The 24,059-nt window shown below is 54.7% G+C and overlaps 1 protein-coding gene across 4 annotated transcripts in view; it reads right to left on the bottom strand.

Annotated features, from left to right (window-relative positions):
• The window catches only part of PRKAG2 (protein kinase AMP-activated non-catalytic subunit gamma 2), a 243,734-nt gene that overhangs the window by 130,718 nt on the left and 88,957 nt on the right, over nucleotides 1-24,059 (bottom strand). Inside the window, exon 1 of one of the 4 annotated variants that reach the window (XM_045086353.1) lies at nucleotides 5,039-5,384. The exons of the other annotated variants lie outside the window; for them this stretch is intronic. Coding sequence (XP_044942288.1) covers nucleotides 5,039-5,132 — 94 coding nt within the window. The 5' untranslated portion in view covers nucleotides 5,133-5,384. Of the gene's footprint in view, nucleotides 1-5,038; nucleotides 5,385-24,059 lie in introns of those variants that run through there. 4 annotated transcript variants of the gene reach the window in all.

Here is a 24,059-nt window from a genome sequence, read left to right as displayed (position 1 = left end):
GCTCAGTGGGGATCCTGCTTCTCTCTCTGCTTCTGCCTGCTTGTGCTCTCTCTGATAAATAAAAAATAAATAAATAAAATCTTTTAAAAAAGAAAGCTATAGAGAGGCTGAACACAGGTTAGGCTAGGCCCTAGGAGTTGGTGAAATCCCTGGTCTTAGCTGATTTGTGTCGTGTTTTGCAGCCAGGCGTGGGGCTCGGCTAAGTATTTCAGAATGGCTTCTGAATCCACCTTGAACCTCTCCCCCTTCCTTCCCAGCAGTGCTCTCGGGCAGGAGCCCCAAGATGGGGCACCTGTGTACCCACTCTCACAGTCAGGGACCGGGCACAGCTCTGATCTGGAGCCTAACTAGGAGGGGACGCACGCCCGCAGCGGGGCTTACCCTCGGCACCAGCACCAGTGCCAAGGGACACCGTGGGCCCAGAAGCCTTCTACGGCCTCAGGGACATCCATGCTGGTTGGTCCTTGAGAGCATGACCCTGGATGTTTTTTCCTTCTCAATCATTAAAGACAAATTACTACTGGAGAACAGAATTCATTTCTGCTCTTTCGATGTACCAAGCTCTTGATCTGGTCCAGAAGCGGGAGGCCCACACAGTGCCATCAGGTGCCAAGGCCCCTGGGCCCTTAGACCCACCCCGGGTCAGGTCCTTCCAGAGGGCATTCCCAGACAGGTCCCAGACAGGCACTCCAGCCTGGAGCTGTCACTGAGCTACGAGAGGCTTGTCCATCCCTGTCCAGAGTCGCTGTGTTTAAATCCAGTCCCTTTCTGGAATATTCTGTCTCCCTTATTTCTCTAGGCACACCCCCAGCGCGGCAGTCTCATCCTCCACCCTCAGATGTCCGCAGTGCCGACCTCATCTGTGCAGGGTCAAGTGTCTCTGTTCAGAACAGGGCTCCCCAGAGGCCAGCAGCTCCTGGAACCACACTGCTGAACCACACTCATGGAACCACACACCTAACCTCTCGGGGCCCACGAGCACCCATTTCCCTGTCTGTGTCGTCACTCAGCCTGTTGCTAGGATGCTCCTCTCTAGCCTACTGCCGCCTGCCCGCCCGCCTGCTGGGTGCGGACCACCTGACTCGTCGAGCGATCCCGGGAGCCCGCAGAGAGAGCATGAATCCGGAAGTGCTTAACTGAGATTTTCCCAGGAAGCCCGCATCCGGGCCATGTCATCCACCTGTTGTCCGCCAGGGGCCCGTGTCCAGGTTCCGCTGAGCAGTGCTGGTAATGGCTGCACAGGGGAGGGCACTCCCCACTGCCTGGCGTCGCAAACGAAGGCTCGCCTGTCTGTTGAATGGGCCACACACAAAAGACAAACCCTCGGTCTTTTGCATGAGGTCCCTAGAGACTCCACTCAGAGAAGGGAAGTTGAAAGGTGGGTGCCAGGCGCCTGGTGGGGTGGGACGGCAGGTGTTGTTTGATGGGTGCGGAGTTTCAGGTGGGGACGACAGAAGGTTCTAGAGATGGATGTGATGACAGCTGCACAACAGTGTGAGCGTACTTATTGCCACTCAGCTGCGCACTTAGAAGTGGGGAAGGTGGTAAAGCTTATTTTACCACGATTTCAGACACCAGCTCGGGTGTGAGCCTCCGCGAGGGCAGCGGGCGTCGTGCTCACGGCGGTGCCACAGACGCTGGTGGGCCTGGAGAGCACCGGGCGTCGCCGAACCGGACAATGGGTGCATGAGGCTGTTCTCCCTGCTTCTCTCTGCATTTGAAAATGTCCACTACAGAGAGGTAAAGACTTGTATTTGAACGAGCACCGGTACTTTTCGAGGCAACCACGATCGCAAGCAGACTGTGAGGGACAGGCAGGCAGGGAGGGACATCTGGGCGAGGCAGGAAGGACCACAGACATCGCTTTCCAGCCTGGCCCGCTGCTCGAGGCAAAGAGCAGGGGACGCCCCCACCCCCAAACCATGCCTGGCTGTGGCCTCCGCTTGCATTCCCAGAGGACAGGAGAGCTGGGACTGGCAGTGTGGGGGAGATGCATGTATCGGCGCACGAGGAACTCTGGAGTTCTGTTCCAGAAGTGGTTTTACGTTCATCCCGAGGACAGCTAACAGGAAGGGGAGGCTCCCCGCAATGCAGAGACCCACCGGAGGTTCTTGTCTTCAGCGTCGCTTAGACCTCTGCAGCATGGGGACAGAGCGCCAGCTTCCCGACACACCCCTTGGCTTCCCATCTCCAGGACCGTCCTCAGAAGGGTCCTCTCAAGGCTTCAGGTGCACACACCTCTTAACTGCTCCCCCCTAACTGCAGAGGGTGGAAAAGTTCCTGCGGCCAGCCCTCTCGTCCGTCTGGCTGGCACGCTCCTACCTAATCACCCTTGTTCCTTCTTACTATTACCGCCACCCGCTCTCTGTCTACGTCGTCTGGATGTCTGTGGACCAGAGAGGCTGGAAAAGTCGAAATCATTGCTTGTGTATCACACAGAGAATGAAAACCTGAGCCTCTTGCTTCGCTTTGCAGGGGAGCTTTGCAGGGGTAGATGCAAGACCCCAAGGCCAAAAGCGATGAACTTTTCATGACCCTGAACCCTCAAGGGTGTTTTAGCACAAGGCTTGAAGGTTCAAAATCCCAATGAGAGTCCCACACTTCCGAAGGAGAATGCCATCCAGGCAAATACAGATGGGCTTCATGATCGTTGATCGGCCGTGGACTGATTCTCCGGGTCTCTCTGGCCGGTCGGGAGGCTACCGAGACAGCCGCGTACAAGTGTGTGCACACCCGTACGTGTGTGCATGTGCGCAATGAAGAAAATGTCTCGGCCTGAGGAACTGCAGAAATGCCAGCCCGTGAGACAAAGTGCACCCCATCCCACAGGCTCAGCTCTAGCCTCCACCCTCCACTGGAGCAGGGACACGGTGAGTGGCTCCTGGGACCCTGGGCACAGCCCCAAGGCGTGAGGAGCCCGTGCCAACTACTTGAGCGTGCTTGAGTTGGGGAAATGGGGCACAAGTACGGGACTGACACTGTCACCACCCACACAGAAGCCTTCTTGGGGGCAGAAGGGACCCCTTCTAAAATTCTTTGCTACAGGAATAACCGTAGGAAGGGGTGGAGTTCAGAAAACAAGAATCCCGAACCAATACCTACTTGACAACCAGGATCAAGGCATCTCATAACCAGTAGTTCTGCAGTGAGAGCATGTGATGCGGTCAGAATGGCGGACAGAACACTCCCTTGGGGCCACGTCCCTGCCCCAAAGAAGCCAGGAGATCACAGAACAGGTGACTGGGCTTTAGGGGAGGGATGGCTAAGCTGAGTCTGGGAGGTGGGTGAAGGTTAGCGAGGCACAGAGGGAGAGGAAAGCCCAGGGGACACACTGTTTTCTTCAATTGGTGTCTCCCCACCCAACACCTGCCATGTGGCCTCGCTCTTGGCTCCTTGCACACGGAGACTCTAAACAAAAAGAAAACCAGGACATACCACAAGCCTGGATGCCTGGGCTCTGGCCACCTTGAGTGGCCTCAGCCTGCTTCCCGAACCCCAGAGGAAGGTTCTGGAGGAAGCCCAGCTCTTCCTGACCCTGGTCAGAGCTGGTATTTGCATGTGAGCCCTTAGAAAACTTGGTCGACATGCAGATATTATTTTTGATCTCAGAAGTGTAGGAGACATGACGACAGCCAGGTTTTACATGAAGAGGAGAAACCACAGTCCGGCAAATGACAGACTCTTAATAACGGGCCTCTCCGTCCCCGTCAGCAAAATGTGACTTTCGGTTCAATACAGGGTTCAGATTTAATTCTAAGGTAAACGAGTGTTTATTACTTTATTATTTAAAAAAGCACCTTCTTTTTAAACCACATCTATGAATCAAGTCCAAGACATCCGTCATTCCTTCCCCGGGCAAGGAGCAGGCGTCAGGCTCCTACCTAATTTCCCCAGAGCATCCGATCAGATACTTCTCCTTAGTTTCTTCACGAGGTTGAAACCCCCCCCCCCCCGGTTCCAGAGCTGCTGTGTCCTCTGGCCACCTCTCCAGAGGCACCAGCCTCCCATGGGGCTGTCAGGGGCCTTCTGGAAGCAGCTGGTTAGATTGGATTAGCAAGCCATGTCAGCGAGTTTTAGATCTACCTTTTCATTCTCATGTACTGCCCAGAAGTTTTGCCAAAGTCATTTCCCTACTATGCACAAGGACTTTTTTTTTTTTTTTGGTGCCACATATCACGTCATACGCCACTCAAGGGACACAATTTAATGCACTGCTTGGCTCCCCCCGCCCCGAGATCTCTGGGACGTGTGTGGGGCCCCTTGCTCCAACTCAGAACGGGGTACTAGGGAACATGCCACGTCAGACAGCAGTGGCCACCAGGAAGTTAAAACGAAGCAGTCTGGCATCTGATTTTGAGTGGGCAGGACTTAGCAGGCCTCCGGGGGGCTGAGAATGCTTTGCAATGCTTTGCTACACCAGCCAGCCAGAGGGAGACCCACCCCCGATCCAGAGGTCCCTGGAAATACTGAATTGCAGCACTCCCCACATGTCCCAGTCACACCGGTCCCAACCCCTGTGTGTGGAGAGGCGGTGGAAGGTCCCAGAAGCCAGGGAGACCACAAAGCAAACTTCTCTCCCAGGGGACTCCAATCAGGCAGGTGCTTTTCCTTCCCACATGAACCCCTGATCTGTCCAATTCCTCAGCCAGAGGGGCAAAGGGTCCACCCCCTTGGCCCCCAACACTAGCTCTCTCTCCACGCACACATTTCATCCTTAACAGCCAAAAAGAACAGCTCCAGCCCATTCTCTCTCTTTCCCAAACCATGGGTTTTGCCTAAATGAATGATTACCCAACTGAGCACTAACCTCACTGAGCCAGGTGGGGTGAAACGGGACAGTCAGAACAGCGTCGCACGCTTCACCATAAGCACTGCCGTCCATAAGGAGGCACCTGCCGACCTAGTCCTCGGACTCCTGCCTGGCAATGACACGCGCACACAGCGACCGCCTGGGAGGCTCCGCGCACGCACGCACGCCGCGGGGTGTCCCTCCGACGGCACAGACCGGCAGAGAACGGGGCCAGGGGCAGCGTCCTACCAAAAAGGCCGTGGGGCTCCGACTGGCGCCTCTCAGTGCTCCGGTTTGGGTCCTTGTGCTTCTTGTTCCCCCTGAGGCTGCCGAAACGCTTCATGAGGAGCCGTGGCCACAGGAGCAGCGACAGGTGACCATACCAAGAGCCGTCGAACCCGTGTCAGCACCAGGTGGGCGGGAACCAGGAGAGGCGCAGCATCAGCCGCAGGTGTGGGGCACGTGGCAGCCTCAGCCACCAAGGGCTTAGAGACCCGGCCCGTGAGTGCAGGTGTCCCGGCCGGGGGCCCTCACCCCCACACAGGGCAGGTCGCTCTCAGGGCCGGCCGACGCCCTGGGACTTTCGGGGGCAATCCCACGGCAGCCCTTCCTCTGCGAGAGCGCTCGGCCGTCCTCCCGCCACACCTCGGCCGCAGCCGTGGGAGCAGCCCCGCTGTCCTTAAGTAGGCAAGGAGCGGCCCGAGCGCAGGCAGAAGCTGCCCGTGGGTTTGTTTATGCAGCTGAGGTCAGCTGCGCGCTCAGACACTCCAGGGCTTTTCCCCCTTAAAATCAGAGAAGACTAAATAGGCAAGCGGAGCCCGGGCCCGCTGGTCATGTGCAGATCTGCAGATGTCTCTTTAAAAAGACTGTAAAAGGAAACCTCCCCGGACAGACAATTCTTGGCACCAATGGGCCAGAGCACATTCCCATTATGACATGACATCACACAACTATTTTGATTCATGTGTTCCAGAGTTCCACGGGGTCAGAAGGCTGCGGCTGCTTCTTGGTGGAGGAGCCCCAGGTCCCTGGGCTGGAGATCACCGAACCCACTTCAGCTCACGCTCCTTCGCGACGAAAGATGCGAGACCACCTATGAGACGGGGATCGGGGGGCATTCCCTGGAAGGTTCTTCAGCAAATGCATGACTTGGGCCCCGGGCTTAAGAACTGCAGAATACCAGAGCTTGCTTGCTTCTGTTTATTTATTTATTTTATTATTTGATTTATGTATTAGGCTCCATGCCCACCGAAAGGCCAGCATGGGGCTTGAACTCACAACCTTGAAATGAAGCCTGGGCCGAGCTCGAGTCGGACACTTAACCGAATGAGCCACCGAGGTGCCCCCTAGAATGACAGAGCTTTTAGACAGAGATTTTAGAAAGGATCTAGTCCAACCCCTTTCCATGACAGATGGGGAAGTTGAGGCTCAGAAAGGGGGTGGGACTTGCCCAAGGTCCCGTAGCTAATGGCAGAACCAGGGCTCGAATTCTAATTTCCTTGACTCCTAGGCCAAACCCCGACCTAATAAAACACAACAAAAACCTCATATATGTTTTGTAACTAATAAAACAAAGTTTAAAAATATGAGATAGAAAAATAACTTTTAAATTAAAAAAAAAATTTTTTTTTTCTGATATCTTCACTGGGTTAAAGGGGCATTCCAGGATGTGCTACTGACTGGCTTTCTGAGCCTGAAAAGTTATTTCCCATTTCTGGGCCTCAGTTTCCTCTCTGTGTATCAAGACTAGACTTGATCACATTAGAATTTCATTGACTTCCGGAAGTCTGAACTTCGAATGGCTGTTTCGTGTGCCTTTTCTTTCCTGCTGGGACTGATGGACAGAAGCAGTGATCAAATATTTGTAGCCAGGATGCATGAATGAACAAACAAAACAGTTCTGCTTTGAAGGAATTTGCAGATGACAAGGATAAACTGTAAAGCAATACTAAAGGCCTAAGAAAAGCTGTATGGGGTCAACGGCAAGGGGCCAGTCTGGGCAATGATTGGCATCAGCATGCATGGACAGAGGGCAATTGTATGTCCCCCGTCCCCCTTGGAAGGGAGCGCTTGAGCTGGCTTTGAGGGTTGAAGGGTCTAGAGGAAAGGAGAGAGGCCAGGCCAGGCCAGCGCGGCCCCAGAACAAGTCACAAGACCCACCTCCAGCTGGGTCCCCCAGAATATGAGTGGATCCTCTCTGTTGTTAAATATGGTAGCCCACACTTACCAGGATTAAACTCTGAAAAAGACAGCATAAGTAGTTTTTTCCCCTTGAGATTTCTTTCTTTCTTTCTTTTTTAAGATTTTTATTTATTTGACAGAAAGAGACCACAAGTAGGCAGAGAGGCAGGCAGAGAGAGAGGGGGAAGCAGGCTCCCCGGCGAGCAGAGAGCCCGATGCGGGACTCGATCCCAGGACCCTGAGATCATGATCTGAGCCGAAGGCAGAGGCTTAACCCACTGAGCCACCCAGGTGCCCCTCTTTCTTTTTTTTTAATATCTTACCAATTCAGGTCCTAACAGAAGTTGGAATGTTCTTCTGATTTAAAAATAAAAGAAAACAAAGCAGGAGCACCTGGCCTATCAGTCGGTAGAGCCTGGGACTCTTGATCTCAGGGTCATGAGTTCAAGCCCCACACTGGGCACTGAGATTACTTAAGAAGAGAATCATGAATAAAAATTCACTTAGAAAAAATAAAAGCAAAGCAGAACTTGTTTATGAAAATGCCACCAAACACATATTTCAGTAACAAAGGGGCATATTTGATTAGAAGGAAAATGAAAAGTTTTTGTTGAAGCCAATATACTATTCTTTGTACTATGTGATAAAGAAGGTAGCGGGACATAACAATTCAAAGCGTGGTGGCCAAACATGGGCGAATGTACATTTGTCTGGAAAATAAACAGTGACTTTGGCGTGCCTGGCGTTTCTGTGCTTTGTTCCGTGGTCACTCACTCATCAAGTAGTTATTAAACCAAATGTACAGGATGGCGGCTGATGGAGATTAGTGCTATGAATAATTCAAAGGCATTCTTGTCTTGTAAGAGCTATACTTTAATTAGTAAAATAATAAATCCTGTTTGTTGGGTGCCTACCCCAAGCCCGTTGGAGTGCTGCTCACCCCACAGTTATCTTACTGCAATCTTCCCACTGTCCTGTGGGGCAGGCATCAGTAATGCCATTTTATTTAAATATGAACAATAGGGGCGCCTAGGTGGCTCAGCGGGTTAAGCATCTTCCCTTAGCTCAGGTCATAATCCCAGGGTCCTGGGATCGAGTCTGAGTCTGGCTCCCTGCTCAGCGGGGAGTGTGGCCCTCCCTGCCCCCTGCTCATGCTCTCTCTCTCTCTCATAAATAAAATCTTAAAAAAAAAAAAAAAAAGATGAACAACAGAATCAGAGAGGTAGCTTGGCCAGGGTCACACAGCTAACATGTTAGGAGGACACCGACTTGAACCCTCGTTAACTGATTCTGAGATTGACATCTTCACACAGTACCGACATTTGTCAGATACGGGCACAGGAAAATTCACCACAAGCAAGGCAAGAGTCTGGGCAGTGCCCAAAGCTGAATCTTAAAGGATGCACAGGCCTGCGGGACCTGGAGTGCTTTGGGAAGTTTCTCTATTCTCACTGGGCCTTTCTGATATTCAGGCTGGCGGACTGACAGGAGAAAGAGAGAAGGACCCCGTTTGAAAGTCCAGCCCGCAGGTAGGGGGTCTGCACCACCGGACTCGGCCAAGGAACTTGCTGTGCTCTGGAAACGCAGAGCCGACCTGCTCACCTCCCCTACAGATGCGTGCAGGTCTCTGAACAGAGACTCAGGAAGCCCTGTTGTTCCCCCTGCGTGGCTCGGCTCTGGGCTCCCCACTGTCTGAATTCACTCAGTAGGCGTGTCTGGGGCCTTGGAGAGGGACAGAGAGAAGATAAGTATTACCCAGATCATTCAGCGCCACTGTTCTGTTACTGAGATGGGAATAGAACATTCTGGAAAGAAATGGTCAACTTGGTCTGATTCAGCAAAAAGCTTTTGGCCCATGATAGTTCCCTGTCCTGCAGGATGGAGTCTCAAAAGCTTGAGATGGAAGGGTAAGTGCAGCTTTCAGCCTGGCATGGTCACAAACTCCCAAAGAGACCCCGCCTACGCTAACCTGTACTTTTGACCTCCCTCGAAATGTTCTTCCCATGGTCGGTTTTACCCAAGAGCAGAGGAAAAGGCTGTTGGCGACACATGATTTCAGAAACGGAGGAGCAGTGGTGTCCTGGAAAGTGCTGACGGGCAGATCTCTGGGAGGCAGCGGGCAGGGGGTTGGACGTGCTCGGCCACGTTCCGTGGTGTAAATGCTCCAGCACTGGCCCATCTCAAGGCACTAATGGGGCATGGGCAGACTTGCGAACTTCCTGATAATTTAGCAATCGGCTCGCTTGCCACTGGGGTCTTCCTGTTCGACTCACATGTGCCTCACATGGGGACAACGTTTTTTGTTCCACAATTAGAGACAAATACTGACGCACTGGTGGAGGGGACACGTTCACACAGCAGGTGAAGCTTCCCAGGAGCCTGCCTTCAGCATGTTGACCAAGGGGCTGGGAGAGAGAATCACTCGCTCCCTTCTTCCCTGTTTCCATCAGCTGATGGTCTGGGACGAGAGGGCGAGACGCCCTTTACGCCGCTGTGATTCAGCCCACAGGAAGACATTCCGACGGAAGGCTTTCCGTACTTGGGGATCTTTTTAAAGGGAAGGATTGGGGAAAAAAGGAACTAGTGGCTCCCAAGATGGAACTGTCCTTTTTTTTAAAAAAAAATCTTTCTAAGTTAAACAAAATGTTTATAAATGTATTGGGGTGAAAGAGAGCATAAGAGAAAGCAGAGAGCGCGGCGGTGGGGGGGCAGAGGGAGAGGGAGAAGCAAGCTCCCTGCCAAGCAGGGAGCCCAATATGGGGCTCGATCCCAGGACCCCAAGATCATGACCTGAGCTGAAGGCAGAGGCTTCACCGACCGAGCCCCCCAGGCACCGCTGGATCTGTCATTTGAAATGTGTCTTTAAAGGGTCTGGGCCTTTCTAGGTCATACTTTACAAATCACTTGTTGGGGTCACAGCTGGAAGCCTGGACTAGGACCAGGCCCCTGCGGCAGGAGATGCCTTCTGTCCTTGCGCTTGTCCCAGGCGGAGGGAACCTGGCCTCCCGGATCGCCACGTCGGGGGTTCGACAAGGTGTGGGGAAGGACAGAGTATGTTGTTTGCTTTCATCGTTACTGGAGTCCCAGTCTTTCGACTATGAGCCGACACCGGACAGCTGACAACCAGAACAAGACAAGAGTGCCGAAGAGCTGTGCTCCGCGGAGGAGGGGCGCACACAAGCTCGCCCCATCGTTCTGCATGTCCGTGGGCTGCTTCTCCCCCGGCGATGCTGCATGCTCCCGGCACAGGGACTCTTACCCCAGCGGAGAAGCCGAATCAGCACTTGAGGATGAGTCCTTCGGGGCAGCCAGTGGGCTGGGAGGTGGGCCAGGGAAGAGAAGGTTGTGCTCTGTGCCCCCCTGCCCTGCCAGTCATCTTAGGGGAGGTCACCTGACCCCCACGGCTGCCTCTACTGGAGGCCCGAGAACTAAGCGAGGCTGTTGTGATGGCCCCCACCCCCCGCCCTCGGTCGCCGCAGGTCTGCAGTCACCCTCAGGCAGCAGCCGCAGGGTAGGGCTGAGGGCAGGGGCACCATGACAGTGGGGAATGGGTCCCCTTCCCCTGATGCCTGCATCTTCCCTGGCGGACTGGTCTCTGCCCCTCTGCCCACGTGAACCCTGCAAACCACGAAGGAGCCAGAGTGCGCCGGGGACTGTCTAGCCAGTGGCATTGCTGGAGAGAGGAGATATGGAAGAGAGGGGACACCACAGGGACCGCAGACAGGGCCGCGGGACAGCACTCCCTCCCCCTGCCTCAGGATGCCGGCAGACGGAAAGCTCTGCCTCCCTCCCTGTGCGGCCCGCGGCTTCTCCACGCCCTGAGCGTCTACACGTTCATAGAGCTCTGATGTGTGAGACCTCGCTGGCGACCTCGGGGACCCCAAAACACGCGCAACCCAGGGCAGTCATTGGAAGTTCTGCGCTGGTGATCGGGAGGCCTTGTTCCCACAGCCCGCCGGCAAGCGCTAAGACATAAGGCGTCTGTTGTCCCCAAAACTTGTCCCCATTCCAGGCTCGTGGCCGTGGCTCCCACCAGGACTCGTCCCCTCTCTACGGTAGCCCCCGCGGTTGGTGCCCACCTCCCCTTGTCACCGCATCCCTGTACACACGGGTGTGCAGCAGCAGGGGGCCCACCGCCGAGGGGGTCCTCACGGGGCCGCGCGGGTCACAGACCAGCCCATCCTCCTCCCTCAGAAGCTCGGGCGGGGCTGTCCAGGGAGCTATCCCCCCCGAAGCCCACCCTCACTCTGGATTTCCAATTATATTAAAATAAAATTTTCCAAGGCCCCAAACGTGATCATGGAAGCCACCTGTGTAGCCTGTTGGGTGCAGATGCAAACAGTTCACCGGAGGGTCACGCGGGGCCGGGGTGAGGGCATGTATCAGAGACCCGGCAGGCCACCCTCACTCAGGCACTTCCTGCCCTGAGGACGGGTTCTCACAGCCCCGTGCACCCCTCAAGCGCGCCCTTGCCTCTGGGGGGGCTGTAGATGAGGCACAGGTGCACACAGAAGACGCCGGCAGGCCTGGGCCTGGCTGCCACGGGGACCTGCCCTGTTAGGGACGCCGCCCACTGGAACAGACAATACAGATGTCTCCCTGGGGTTCCCCCACCACGAAGGCAGGCAGGCAGGAGGTCAGCCCTTATGATTCTGTTAAATTAATATAAAGAAATGGAGCTTCCGAGAAGCCAACTGATTTGCCCAGGATCCCAGCCAGGGGAGGCCAGCGGTAGGGCTGGGGTCAGACCTGGGGTCGCCGGCGCCCCCGTCCAGCGGCATTAGGACCTCGGGTTGCCTCTTCTCTGTCGGGATGTGGGAAGAGTAAATAAAGACATCTGGACTGAAAACCGACTCTGAAAACCTCTGAGGATCATGTGACAGTACCTGAAAAGCACCCGGAGCCCCGAGAGCCTGTGAGCCAAACTGAATGCCGTTGTGTAAGAGTGGAGCGGCGGCCTCAGCGTGGGGTAGCACACAGCGGCTCGCGCTCTCCCGCTGGTTGCAAAAGACTGGGTCATATTTCATGGAAAGTTCTAAAGGTCACCGTGGCACTTGACTCTGAGTGAGACCGCCGTGTCACCTCACCAGGGCCCTCCGTGTCCCTGCCCGGAGCTGTTTATGCGGCCAAGGCTCCGGACAGGGACGCACCCCCACCCTGACTCAGGGCCCCGTGCCCACTCACGCGTCTCTGCCGCACACTCACGGTCACGGTTACTCACCAGGTCCCCATGAGCTGGATTCTGGAGGCTCCAGTCTGAGTGACAAGAGGGTGACTTTTTTGGCAAAGACAAATCACCTCAGCCTAAATAGTTCAACCCACACCAGGGACATCTAAACCCAGTGACAACAGGGGTATCATCTTTAAGAGCACAGAAGTGTTTATGAAGAGTGAGAAATGATGGCAGTAATTATTTTTGGCGTGCCCCAGGGCAAAGCCTAAAAGCATGACTCCCTAGATGGTCTCAAAGTCTTCCGTGGGGCATCATCAAGCGAGATAAAACTGCAAAAATATCCTGAAAGCTGCAGAGTGTTGTAGGTGGAAAGCATCGTGTCAACCTTAATGCAGCCCGGAAAGATCCTTCCGGGCTCGCACTCCGAGCGCCTCAAGGACACGGAGGGGAAAGCCGCCGCAAAGCCTTGGTTACCGAAAGGCGCCTCCTTGGGCCCCGACCCAGGGCTGGCTGCCTGGGCTCTGCATCTCGGTGGAGAGTGTCGGATCCTTAAGCCTGGCCAGCCGGGCAGGCGCCAGGACCTGAGCTAGGAGCAGCCCACCGGCCACCCCTGCTCCTCAGTCCCAACCCAGAAGACAGAAGTCATCGGACAAAACGCTGTTCATTAGCCAAAACACTCACAGCCCAAGCATTTTATTTCTTCAGTGAGGAACCAAGGGACTTTGCTACTAAGAATTTACTCTTTTTAACCACACGAACAAAGAACACCAGTGGGGGGTGCTACCAGGCAAGGACACCGCCGCAGAGCACGTAGCTGGCCCGAGCAGGGAGGCGGGGAAGACGCGAGTCAGAAGCCCTCGCCATGCAGAGCCTAGTCCCTGTATCTCAGGGCTGGCTGGCCAGATATGCTGGGCTGCATCACAGGAAAATCCGACAAGGACCCTAAATCGTCTGTAAAATGGGAAGTTCCAGTTCATACGTTTTGAAGAAGAAAACCTCAAAGTGTATGATGCATCGAACACTTAAATAAGATGCATGTGTTGGTGCTTAATGGTTGAAGTTTCAAACATCTCGGAAGTTAACTTGGGTGGCTGGTTCACTTCTTGATGTTGACAAAATACAAAAATGGTATTCCAAAATCCAGACCATTGGCTCACTCATATCGACCTTATCCCGCACTAGTCCGATGTTCCTGTGTCACGGATATCACGCACCTCCACCTCCTTTCCAATTACATTAGGATTCGGGGCGGGGGGGGGGGGGGGGGGGAGCAATGCTGCACCTAACGGGGTGAAAATGGCTCTTGGGGAGGGGGATGGCTCTTTTCACATATAAAGTGCAGACAGACCCACAGCACATAAATTATGTAAGGCGTATCTGTCCTGCTAAAATTGCAAAGGGGTGATTAGAAACAAATGCTCAAGAAGGCTCTTGGGGGGCGGGGCGATAAGACGAAAAGGCCGATTAATTTGAAAAAGGAAAGCAGGTAAGAAACTGAAGATGTAAGGGAGTGACTATAAGACAATGTACACGTTGTATCACTGACAAGCCATAAAACGGCTGAATACTATGTACACAATCTTAAAAAGTTCCTTTTAGGTTTTGGTGGAGTGGGGTAAGGGACTCTTGCCTTTCAATATCTCTCATGGCAAATTGTTTGTATTTTTTCTATCATGTAACTGAACTGCTTTACCGAAAACTAAAATGTAAAGAAGAGAAAAAATAAAACACAAGCAAAAAAAAAATCTCGTCAATGGGGATCAGTATCTACAGCGGGAAAATTCAGCAAGGTGCATTTGCAGTATGTTGCTTCAGCAAAGACTAAAAAAAAGAAAAGAAAAATGTTGGGAAACTGTTGTAAGCGGAGCCTAAGAAAGCAGCCGCTGGCGTGCCCGCCCATCTCGCCCATCTCCGGCTTTTATCTCTTATCTCTGGCCCAGATTTGGAAGATTAGCAGAACGTTATCCAACCCTCCCCCAGGGAGGAGAATGCACTAATTCAGCAGCGTTGCCTGGCTTCCTGCCCTTCAGGAGGTTTGGGGCTGATCGAGAGAGGGTCCCTGCAGGATCAGAGGGCGAGGAGGAAGGTGAGAGGTTCTCCTCCCAAAGCCTTACGAGCCGCCACGAGAGCCATTGTGGCATGTCCTTCCAATCTCCCCATGGAGAAGAAACTCTGGGAAGAGACCAGACCTGCTGCAGTCAGGCAAGGGGCTCCTAAAAGGTCAAAGGATGAAACTCAGTAACAATGCTCCAGACAATCTCTGGTCTTTGCTCTCCCCTCACTGGGGGCTATAAGAGGATGGTTGGACCCTGAGCCGGCCCGTCACAATGTGGTGACAATAAGGCAGTCCCCTCATCCCTCGGCTTCTGTCCTGGCATCTCCAGAGTCCATGAGCTGCGGTCACTGGCACCCCCCACCTGTTCATTTCAACAACTCCAAGCATCCACACTGGCCAAGGACTAAGGAGCAACACGTTAAGGTAGTTTTGGTCAGCCAAGACCCTGCTGTCATGAAAAGTAAAAGTTTCTTTTTTTTTTTTTTTCTGCAAAGGACATCATTAAGAGGGATAAAAAGCTGTCCACAGAAAGGGAGAAGAAATTCACAATGCATACATCTAGTAAGAGTCCGGCCTCTGGGATGTAACAAGAACTTCCATAATTCAGCAACAAAAAGACAACCCAATGGAAAAATGAATAGACATTTGCCCAGAGAAGATACACAAATGGCCAATCAGTGCATGGGCTGATGCCTGACATCCTGAGGGAACGGCTAGTCAAAACCACAGCCAGCGCCTGGCCATCCCCTAGGAGGGCGACGGAAACAAGCAAGAAGTGGCAGGTGTTGGAGCGGGCGTGGAGGAACTGGAACGCAAACCTGGCAATGCAAAATGGAGCAGCCACTGGGGAAGACAGCTTGGCTGTTCCTCATCAGGTGAAACGCAGAATTACCACGAGACCCAGAGACTCCACGCCTAGGTATCTACCCAAAAGAACAGAAGACAAGTGTTCAAACATAGACTTGACGTCGACGTTCCCAGCAGCACTGTTCACAGCAGACAAAAGGTGGAAACAACCCACACGTCTGTCAGCAGACGGGTGGGTAAGCGGCACCTGCTCTGCGTGTCGGAACACAGGGAGTAGTAGTCATCCATAAAAAGGAACACAACGCTAACACCTGTGACAGCATGGAGGAACCCAGAAACAGTATGCTGAGTGAAAGAAGCCAGGCACAGAAGGCTGCACTTTGTATTTGTATGGTTCTATTTATATGAAGTGCCCAGAAGAGGCAACTCTGAAGACACAGAAAATACATCAGTGTCTCCAGGAGCTGGGGGGGAGGGGAACGGGGAGTGCTGGGTGTCAGGTTTCCATTTGGGGTGATGAAAACGTTCTGAAACCAGATGGCCACGAAGGGTGCACCACCATGGGAACGTACTTAATGCCTCTGACTGTGCACTTTAAAATGGTCAAGATGGGGCCCCTGGGGAGGTGGCCTCAGTTGGTGAGCGTCTGACACTAGGTTTTGGCTCAGGTCATGATCTCAGGGTCATGAGATGGAGCCCCATGTTGGGTTCTGCATTCATGAGGGGGTGTGCTTAGGATTCTTTATCCCTCTCCCTCTGCCCCTCCAAAATAAAAGAAAATAATTCAGATGGTAAATGATCTGTTGTATTTTTTTTAACAAGTCTTTTTTTTTTTTAAGATTTTTTAATTTATTCATTTGACAGTCAGAGATCACAGGTAGGCAGAGAGGCAGACAGAGAGAGAGAGAAGGGAAGCAGGCTCCCTGTTGAGCAGAGAGCCCGATATTGGGCTCGATCCCAGGACCCTGAGATCATGACCCATGCCAAAGGCAGAGGCTTAACCCACTGAGCCACCCAGGCACCCCTGATCTGTTGTATTTTACCACACGAAAAGGAGTTACATTAGACCAGGCAGGTAGTAGAGGAAAACAGACCTGAATTCCTCTACAGTCTGGATTTAGGGAAAAGCTTTCTATTGATGTCTAAGTGCTTTTATCTACGGTCCAGGGGCCATCTCTGTTTCCTGAGAATCATCTATTCGTGTCTGTTGCCATATTAGCTCAGAGATACCATCTTTATATTTTGTCACAGCCGCGAGGTACTCCCGTGTGGACATACCTTCTCCGTTGTACCCAACCGCTCTCCTAGACGCACGCGTATCTCCAGCGCGTCTGCTGGGAGGACCGAAACGCCGCGATGTCTCAGCAGCCACGAGCACACTTAGCACCGGATCCTACTTCCAGACACTATTGGCCATTAAGAGTAGCAAGGGCTCTTTGGATAAATGGCCAATTCCAGACCAGGGCAGGGAAAGGACAAGATGAGGCTGGAAGAGTTCTTCGATTTTTTTTTTTTGAAGATTTTATATATGTATTTGAGACAGAGCGAGAGTGAATGAGCGAGAGAGCATGAAGGTGAGGAGGGGCAGAGGGAGAGAGAAGTAGGTTATCCACTGGGACCGAGCCCCCGGACACCCCCGAAAGACTTTGTCTTACCGGAAAGCAAGGCACTGCTTCTGACATAACAACAGGGACAGTCCCAGGAAACAGGGACCAGCCCGGGGGCTCCTGCTGGCCGAGTCTAGGACAACCTGAATGTCAAAATATGATCACGACAAACCAAACCACTGAATAAAACAGGAGCACCTACATACATACGTTCACAGGAAAGGAAATTTCCTTCCTTAGTAGAATTCCAACCAGTCGCTATAGAATCCACAATAAAATCGGAAAATCACCTTCTGGCAACGGCCACAGCAACAACTGAGGCAGGGACTAATCAGCGTCTGCAGAACTAGCAAGGGAACATTTCAAGAGAAAGAAGATGCTTACAGAACCCCAAAGCAGTGTGGCTTCCAAAGGGGAAAACAATAATTCTGTTAGGATCTCGCCATGGCAGAGGCTTCCCTTCGCCCAGCGATCAGTCGGCATCCCCGGCAGTAGGTCCGAGGGACATCACGCATTTCCCGCCGAGACACCAGCCGGGGCACGAGACGTCTGGCCCTGTCGCGCCCACCCAGCAAACCCGGATCTAATTGTAAGGATGCGTCAGGCAAACCCTGAAGGAGGCTAAGTCTGCCCAGTAACGGGTCCGGGGTCTTGGTAGATCCTGAGCTCATGAGAGACAAGACTGAGGGCTTCTCTGGATTAAGACATGTTGGGAGAAACGAGAATCACAGGCAATGCGTGACTGGGCATTTCCTCTCCCCAAATATGATGCTACTGAGATAATCTGTGAATGGGGAGAAAAGCCTGTAGTTCAGCAAATTCATGTTAATTTCCCGAGTTTGGTCATTAAACTCGACTTTGGAGGACGTGCTTGTTTTTGTGAAATACACGTGGAAGGATTTAGGGGTAAAAAGGACCTCATGCTACGACTGATTCTTGATGGTTCAGATTTTACATAAACACCCGCATATTTATGTATTTGGGGGCGGGTAGGAGCCAATTCGGGAAGATGGTTACGCCAGGGGATCGGGACAAAGGGGACACGAGCATTCTTTGTACTCTTTTTGCGACATTTCTGTGAGCTTGAAATTGCCAAAATGAGAGGCTATTTTTAAAAAGGAATTCAGAAATAAAGCAGCAGGGCAAGAACGCAGAGTTCACTAGCATCTCCCTCCACTCTGTCCCACGATCGCCCAAGCAGGCCCTTAGAGCACGGGAGAGCTCTGCAGCTCTCTGAGGGAAAGGAGAATCTTCTGGAAACCTCCCCTTGGCTTCTCCCAAATAATAACCACCGCCCATTCTGAGAACACCCTGCCGCCCCGCCGCCCCGCGGCGCCCTCGCAGACACCTTTCGGGGACGCCGGCATGATCGCCAGCAGAGGGCGCTCTCCCAGGGGACCCGCACCCCGTGCCAGGCGGCCGCATAGCTCTGCAATGCGTTGGCTGAACTTTTCAGGAAACTTGGATGCCACACATACTTTTCCTTTCTTTGTGGGTAGGCGAGATGAGTCACGTTTTTCTGAAGTCGGCAGGGCCCCAGGATTCAGTCTCAGCAGCTGCCCCGATCCAGAAGGCTCCAGCAGCGGCCTGCGAGCCAGGGCGGCTCAGGGGAGGTCTGGGGACGGGGCGCGGCCGGGGGAGATCGCACCCAGCCAGGCACAGGGTAAAGCCCGTGGAGCTCCGTATCCTGGCAGCGTGTGGTACGTCTGCGCACAGCAAGCCCGGGGGAGAGCCGGGCCCTGGCTCACGGCCCCCCTCAGCCTTCTCCCGGCTCAGGCACCGGCTCAGAGCCCACCGGTCCTTCTGGCTTCCCTGGTCCATTCATTTGTTCATCCACTCCCGTCCGCCTTCTTTCACTCAAACGGCCTCTCTGATCGCGGGACCCGGGGCCAGCTCAGGAAGGGGCCGGACCCTGTGTCTGATGGCTCTCTGTTGTGGGCGAAGCCAGCAGCACGGGGACCGAGTGCCTCCTTCCTGAAGGGGAAGCCGGAGGCACAGCATGGCATCCGTCACTGAAACCGCGAGCATCAGAGGCCGGGGATGTGCAGGAGATGGGCTCAGAGCCAGCCCAGGGCAGGGGTGTGGAGGACCTTTCGACGTGAGTGTGGTGGGGAGGGTTGGGGGGCTGTTGAAAATGGGATGAGATAATCAGGTTTATGTTTTAAAAAACGGGGGACGCGACCCTGCTGGCCACCTGCTTTTATAAGTAAAGATTTATCAGAATGCAATTTACACTGTCTGGGGCTGAGTTTCTGCAAGACACACCAGGTGCCCACAAAGCCTGAAACGCTTGCCATCTGGCCTCGTGCAGAAAACATGTGCCAGCTCCAGTTTGAGAAGTCCCTCTCTTTCCAGCATCTCCCCAGCAGCCAGGTGGCCCCCACAGGGTCCGAGGCCCCTCGACGTCCTGCCCAGGGCTCACCCCCACATTCACACCACTCGCTTTAACAGTTCTGCAACTTTAACACTTTGTATCCTTTTCCATTGTAATATGTGTATGCCCCCCACCATATGCCAAGGGGTTGTTCCTGGGCTGTCGGGGCCTCCCGGGCCCAAGGGGGTTCCTGGAGCAGCGGAGGGACAGTCCTTGGTGTTCCCACCTGTGTCGGGAAGAGCCCGCCCAGACTCCACCTGACACGGGCCCTGCCTAACCCCGTGATGAGGGCCCTGTCTGTGCTCCTGGGCCTCCGGGAGCTTCCCTGCGTCCAACCCGGGCAGGAAGAGGGCCACACAGACAGAGAGTCTGAAGGACGAGCTGCCGTGTGAGAAGAAAATGTGTGGAAGGAGAGGAAGTCAGGTCCCAGGAGTCAGAGGCAGGGGCGAGAGGGGCAGCAGGAATCTGGGAGACTGTGAAAAAGGTGAGAACCATCTGGTTGGGGTCGGGGCGGGGAGAAGCCAGTGTCTGTCTGTCCGAGAGCGTGGCTGGGAAGGGAGAGTTTTAGAGCCCCTTCCAGCGTGTTGCAGGGCAAAATTTCGCTGCTCACTGCGTACCCTCAGCGTCTAGGAAAGGCTGTGTGCGGATGGCTGGCTGAGCCGCCCTCCGCCTCCTGGGCCTCTCGCTGCTGCGGCGTGGACACCAGCCGCACAGGTCCCGGGACCCGCTCTGAGAGCGAGGTGCAAAACCAGCCCCGCAAAGGATGCCCTGCAAGCAATCGGCAAACTCGGGGATCTGCACACGGGGAAGTGGCGGCTAGACCACACATCAAGGGCATCCTAGAGTTGACTCCTTTCAGTGGAGGCGTCACAGAGCTTCCCCTGAGAACCTCTCAGCTTGCTGTCACCCCAGTGCTACAGGGGTGCGCCTGGATGCATCAGCAGAGCGGGCCGTCCCTCAGCGCTGGCACCTCACTGTGGGTCCTCACCCGCACTCCTGGTGGGTCCCCGGCCCCATCTGCTGGGCACACAGCATGCTGCCCCTGCAGCCGTGAGGCCCCAGGTCCCCTCTTGGCTGGCTTCCAGCTAGGGCACAGGAGGGACCTTGGGTGGCAGGTCTGGCTGTGGGTGCATCCCCTCCGGGCCCCCAGTCCCAGCTCCCACAGGTCATGCCTGCGCGTCCCGCCCCGGGCTGCCCTCCTCCCCTCCCCTCTCCTACTCACCTTTACAACCACACAGCCCTGCAGGGCCCCATGGCAAATACGCAGGGACCCTGAGGGACATGTAATGTCAACAGATTCCCGAAAATGCTCAGCACAGACACCAACAGACACCAATGTACCGCAAAGACACCAACCTCGAGGTCCAGACCCACGGCCTGGGGGACACAAGTCACTGTCTGGGCGCTCTCCCCGCGCGGGCGCAGCAGACCCCGGGCGCTCGCAGGCTGGAGGGCCGCCTGGGCCTGGCCGGCTCCGCACGCACGCCCGGGCAGGGAGCTTCTCAGCACCGGGAAGCCCTTGGCATGTGAATCAGAGACTTGAGGCTCTAAATTAAAGTTCATTTCTCTGCACACAGTACAAAACCTCTGGCATTTTACGGAAAACAAACTTTTATTTGAAAAATAAACTCGAGTTGCCGGGAGAGAAAGGAGGAGCTGTCTGTGATCCAAGACAGACATGGTGTGAAAGGGCCAGGAGGTTTCCAAGTTAAACAAACTTCTCTGGAACGCTCCTGTGAATTTCAAGCGGCTGTCATGGCATCCTTTGATCCAGGTCCGCGGACGAGGGGCCGGTCTGAAGCACGGGGCTATAAATGACCCGCTCCAGGACAGTCATCCGTGGTGGGATTTTGGCGTTTACGTACGGACAGAACACGACATTTATTTTGGGTGTTCAAAGTGCCTGTGACCTCGGTCTCAGTGGTGAGCCGGTCTTAGAAACAGAAAGTTCGAACGTCTAGCATTGCACACCTCTGGCCAAACCCCCGCGCTTCCTTCCACCCCACTGATCCTCGTGCCCTAAATGTTCCTGGCCGGACTCCCTGCGCAGGCATTCCGCACCATCCTGCGGGTTATGGCCATCTACGGCGGTGTCTTCCAGAATGCCCCCCCGCAGCCCCGCCCCACCAGGAGACCAGCTGTGTGGGGCAGAGAGAGCTTGCTTTTAGAACCGAGCCTTCGCCCTGGAAATAGAACACATAGGCCAGGGTCAGTACTGTTTCCTGAGAAATGGCTTTCTATCGTAAGTGCGTGTGTGCTGTGTTATAGCATAAAAAGGGTCTCTGGCTGGGGTCTGCAGTCAAAGACATTCCAAACCACTCCGTGATGAGGCTGCTGGCCTCGTCATGGTCCCCGAGCTGTAAGTTCCTCCCACCAGGCTGATGCAAACTCCCCGGGTGCCAGGATCCGTCCACCACCTTCTCCTCTTAGCCCTTCCTGCAGATACTGTGGTCATGACCTTGAGTAGCCGTCAGTGTAATCAGAGTAGGTGGCTGTCCAGGTCAGCGATTTTCAATGCTTTTTTCTTTTTTTTTTTTTTTTTTTAAAGATTTTATTTATTTATTTGAGAGAGAACATGAGCGAGGAGAAGGTCAGAAGGAGAATCAGAGTCCCCATGGAGCTGGGAGCCCGATGTGGGACTCGATCCCGGGACTCCAGGATCATGACCTGAGCCAAAGGCAGTCATCCAACCAACTGAGCCACCCAGGCGCCCTCAATGCTTTTTTCTAACGGGACCAAGATAATGTTCTAGTGCCTGGCAGGGCTGACTTCTGTCGGTAGTGGTCACTTGGTGTGACCGGCTGTCCACGTAGGACAAGATACCATTTCTTAGCTCGGTGGGGAGGCGGGTACAGCTGGCAAAATGCCACCCTATGCAAGTCGCCGAGAGCCATCCCTGCACAGCCTTAGGGCTCTGGGAAGACAACTGCTTCCAAAAAAGTCTGGTTTTGGTGCAAGAAATTCCCCCTCAGTTACAGGCTAAATGTGTCAACAACCCGAGAAATACGTAACCTTTAACTCCTATCATGCCCACCTTAGTCTGAACACTTCTGTCAGACCCTTCCCAAAGTTAGTTTTGGTCTGAGGGTGGGGGAAAGGATAAGGTGCCGCAGCTCTCAGAGCCGGGAGCTCACGAGAGGAACAGGACAGGAAAGGGAGCTCCAGGTCCCCCCAGATGGCTTTGCCTCTTCACGGAGTGGGGAGGGCAGCCCTTTCCCTGCAGGTTGCCACAGCCTTCATGATCTCCCCAGACACACCCGCTCACCGGAGAGCACTCTCGGCCCGTAAGCCTGAGCTCTTCTCTGGGAGGGCGACAACCTGAGGCCTCAGGGGCCATGTTGCTTAAGGCGCTAAGTGGCATGGGGGCCGGGAGGGGGCCGGGAACGCGTGGGGAAGAGGCAAGCACGAGAAACATCATACACACGATCGCCCCACAGACAGAAGGTAGCAGACGCGTACCACAAGGGAACCCAGACGGCGCAGACACGGAAAGCCACACTGAGACTTCAGAGCTCTGGGAGCTGCTCGTGGCAAGCACAATCAGGGAAGGCTTTCTGGAGGTGGCAGCGCTCCAGGAGGTCTCCAGGGAGGCCGGAGGTCCCCAGAACTGATCTCCGGGTCTATTCCAACGGCCCCCAGCGGGTCCCCCACTCTCCCTGCCCAGTCGCCGACCCAGTCCTCCCGAGTGCAAGACATACCCTCAGCCACAGGTGCTGATGGGCTCGCGGATCACCCCATGCAAGGATCACCCCGTGCAAACCCGGGATCCGGGCCTGGCCTGCAAGGCCTCGCCCACCTCTCTGACCGCCCTGCCCTCTCCCTCCCCACTCAGTCCTAGCCAGACAGCGCTTGCCCCTGCCGGGGACATTCGCACCGCTCCTCCCGCTGCTGGGCTCGGCCGCCCCACCCCCCCCATCGCCTGGCTCCGTCCCAAACCCGCTCAGAGCCCCCCTCCGCCGTCCAGCCCAGAGCAGCACCGTCCAACCCTCACCCTCTCCCCGTTATTCTCGGTACCATGCAACATGGCTGGACGCACGACACATACGGCTCCCGCTCTCTCCTCCCTAGACGGTAACCCCCGCCAGGGCAGGAACTCCCTCGTCCTGCCTGTGTCCCCAGGGTGCGGCAGATTCTCTTTAAACACTGACCGAACAGATGAAGTCAATGTGAGAAGACCCCCCCCCCCCACTTTCAAAGCCCCGGCGGGGCTGGTCAGGTGTGAGGTCCACCCGTCTGCGCGGTAACATCAGGCGCACTGGAAGGTGGACGTCCCCGCCGGGAGAACCAGGCCCGGACGGTGCTGGCTCCAGGCCCACCTGCGGGGCTCTATCGCCCCCTCGTGGTCACTTGGCCACAAAGCCGGGAAACCGCCCCCACATTTTTCTCTGGAAAACCAGGTTCAAAGGAGCATTCGGGATACAGAGGCAAAAGGAGGGCACCTATTAAGCCCATCTCGTCTTGAATGTGGGAGAGATTCATACAGACAGACTTTGTTCTGCTGTGGTGGCAGGCGGACCAGCTGCCCTGGGACTCGGGCTGTGGGCGAGGAGGCCAGCCCTTCAGAGCCGCTGCAGGCATCCATCGCTATGGAGGAACTTGTCAAAAGTAAACTTTTCTTTTTAAAGGAAAGGGTGGAAGGAGGGGCTCGCAGAGAAGATGAATTTACAGAAGGCAGAACTCAGACCTAAAAATCAGACCTTGCCAAAAGTCTACCTGATGAGCTCGCTCACCTGCTTACTGACGTCGACTTCGACTTTGGGAGGAAAAAAGGCTGGGAACAGACACATATAGTGAAGCTTTTGCTAGTCCGCACTGCGTTTTCCCTCTGTCTCAAGCCGTCACAGTCCCCTTACGGGACTGCTTCTCCCCTCACCTTCCTGCACAAAACAGCACCCCCCCCCCCGTGGGCCCTTGTAACCTGCTCTGTTTTTCTCCATAGCACAGGAGGAAAACCCAAGGCTGTCTGTGCTCCAGGTCTCCTCCCTCCCCCAGCCCTCCATCTGGAATATTCCCGATTAGCCCCTCCAGCCCAATCTGGACGAATCTCACCTCTGTCAAGAAATGTGTATCAG

The sequence above is a fragment of the Mustela putorius genome, unplaced genomic scaffold, assembly GCF_011764305.1.
Source record: "Mustela putorius furo isolate JIRA1106 unplaced genomic scaffold, ASM1176430v1.1 tig00000929_pilon_pilon_pilon, whole genome shotgun sequence".
NCBI classification, from domain to species: domain Eukaryota; kingdom Metazoa; phylum Chordata; class Mammalia; order Carnivora; family Mustelidae; genus Mustela; species Mustela putorius.
Note: the sequence above shows the minus strand (reverse complement) of the source record. Positions and strands in the feature narration are given on the sequence as shown.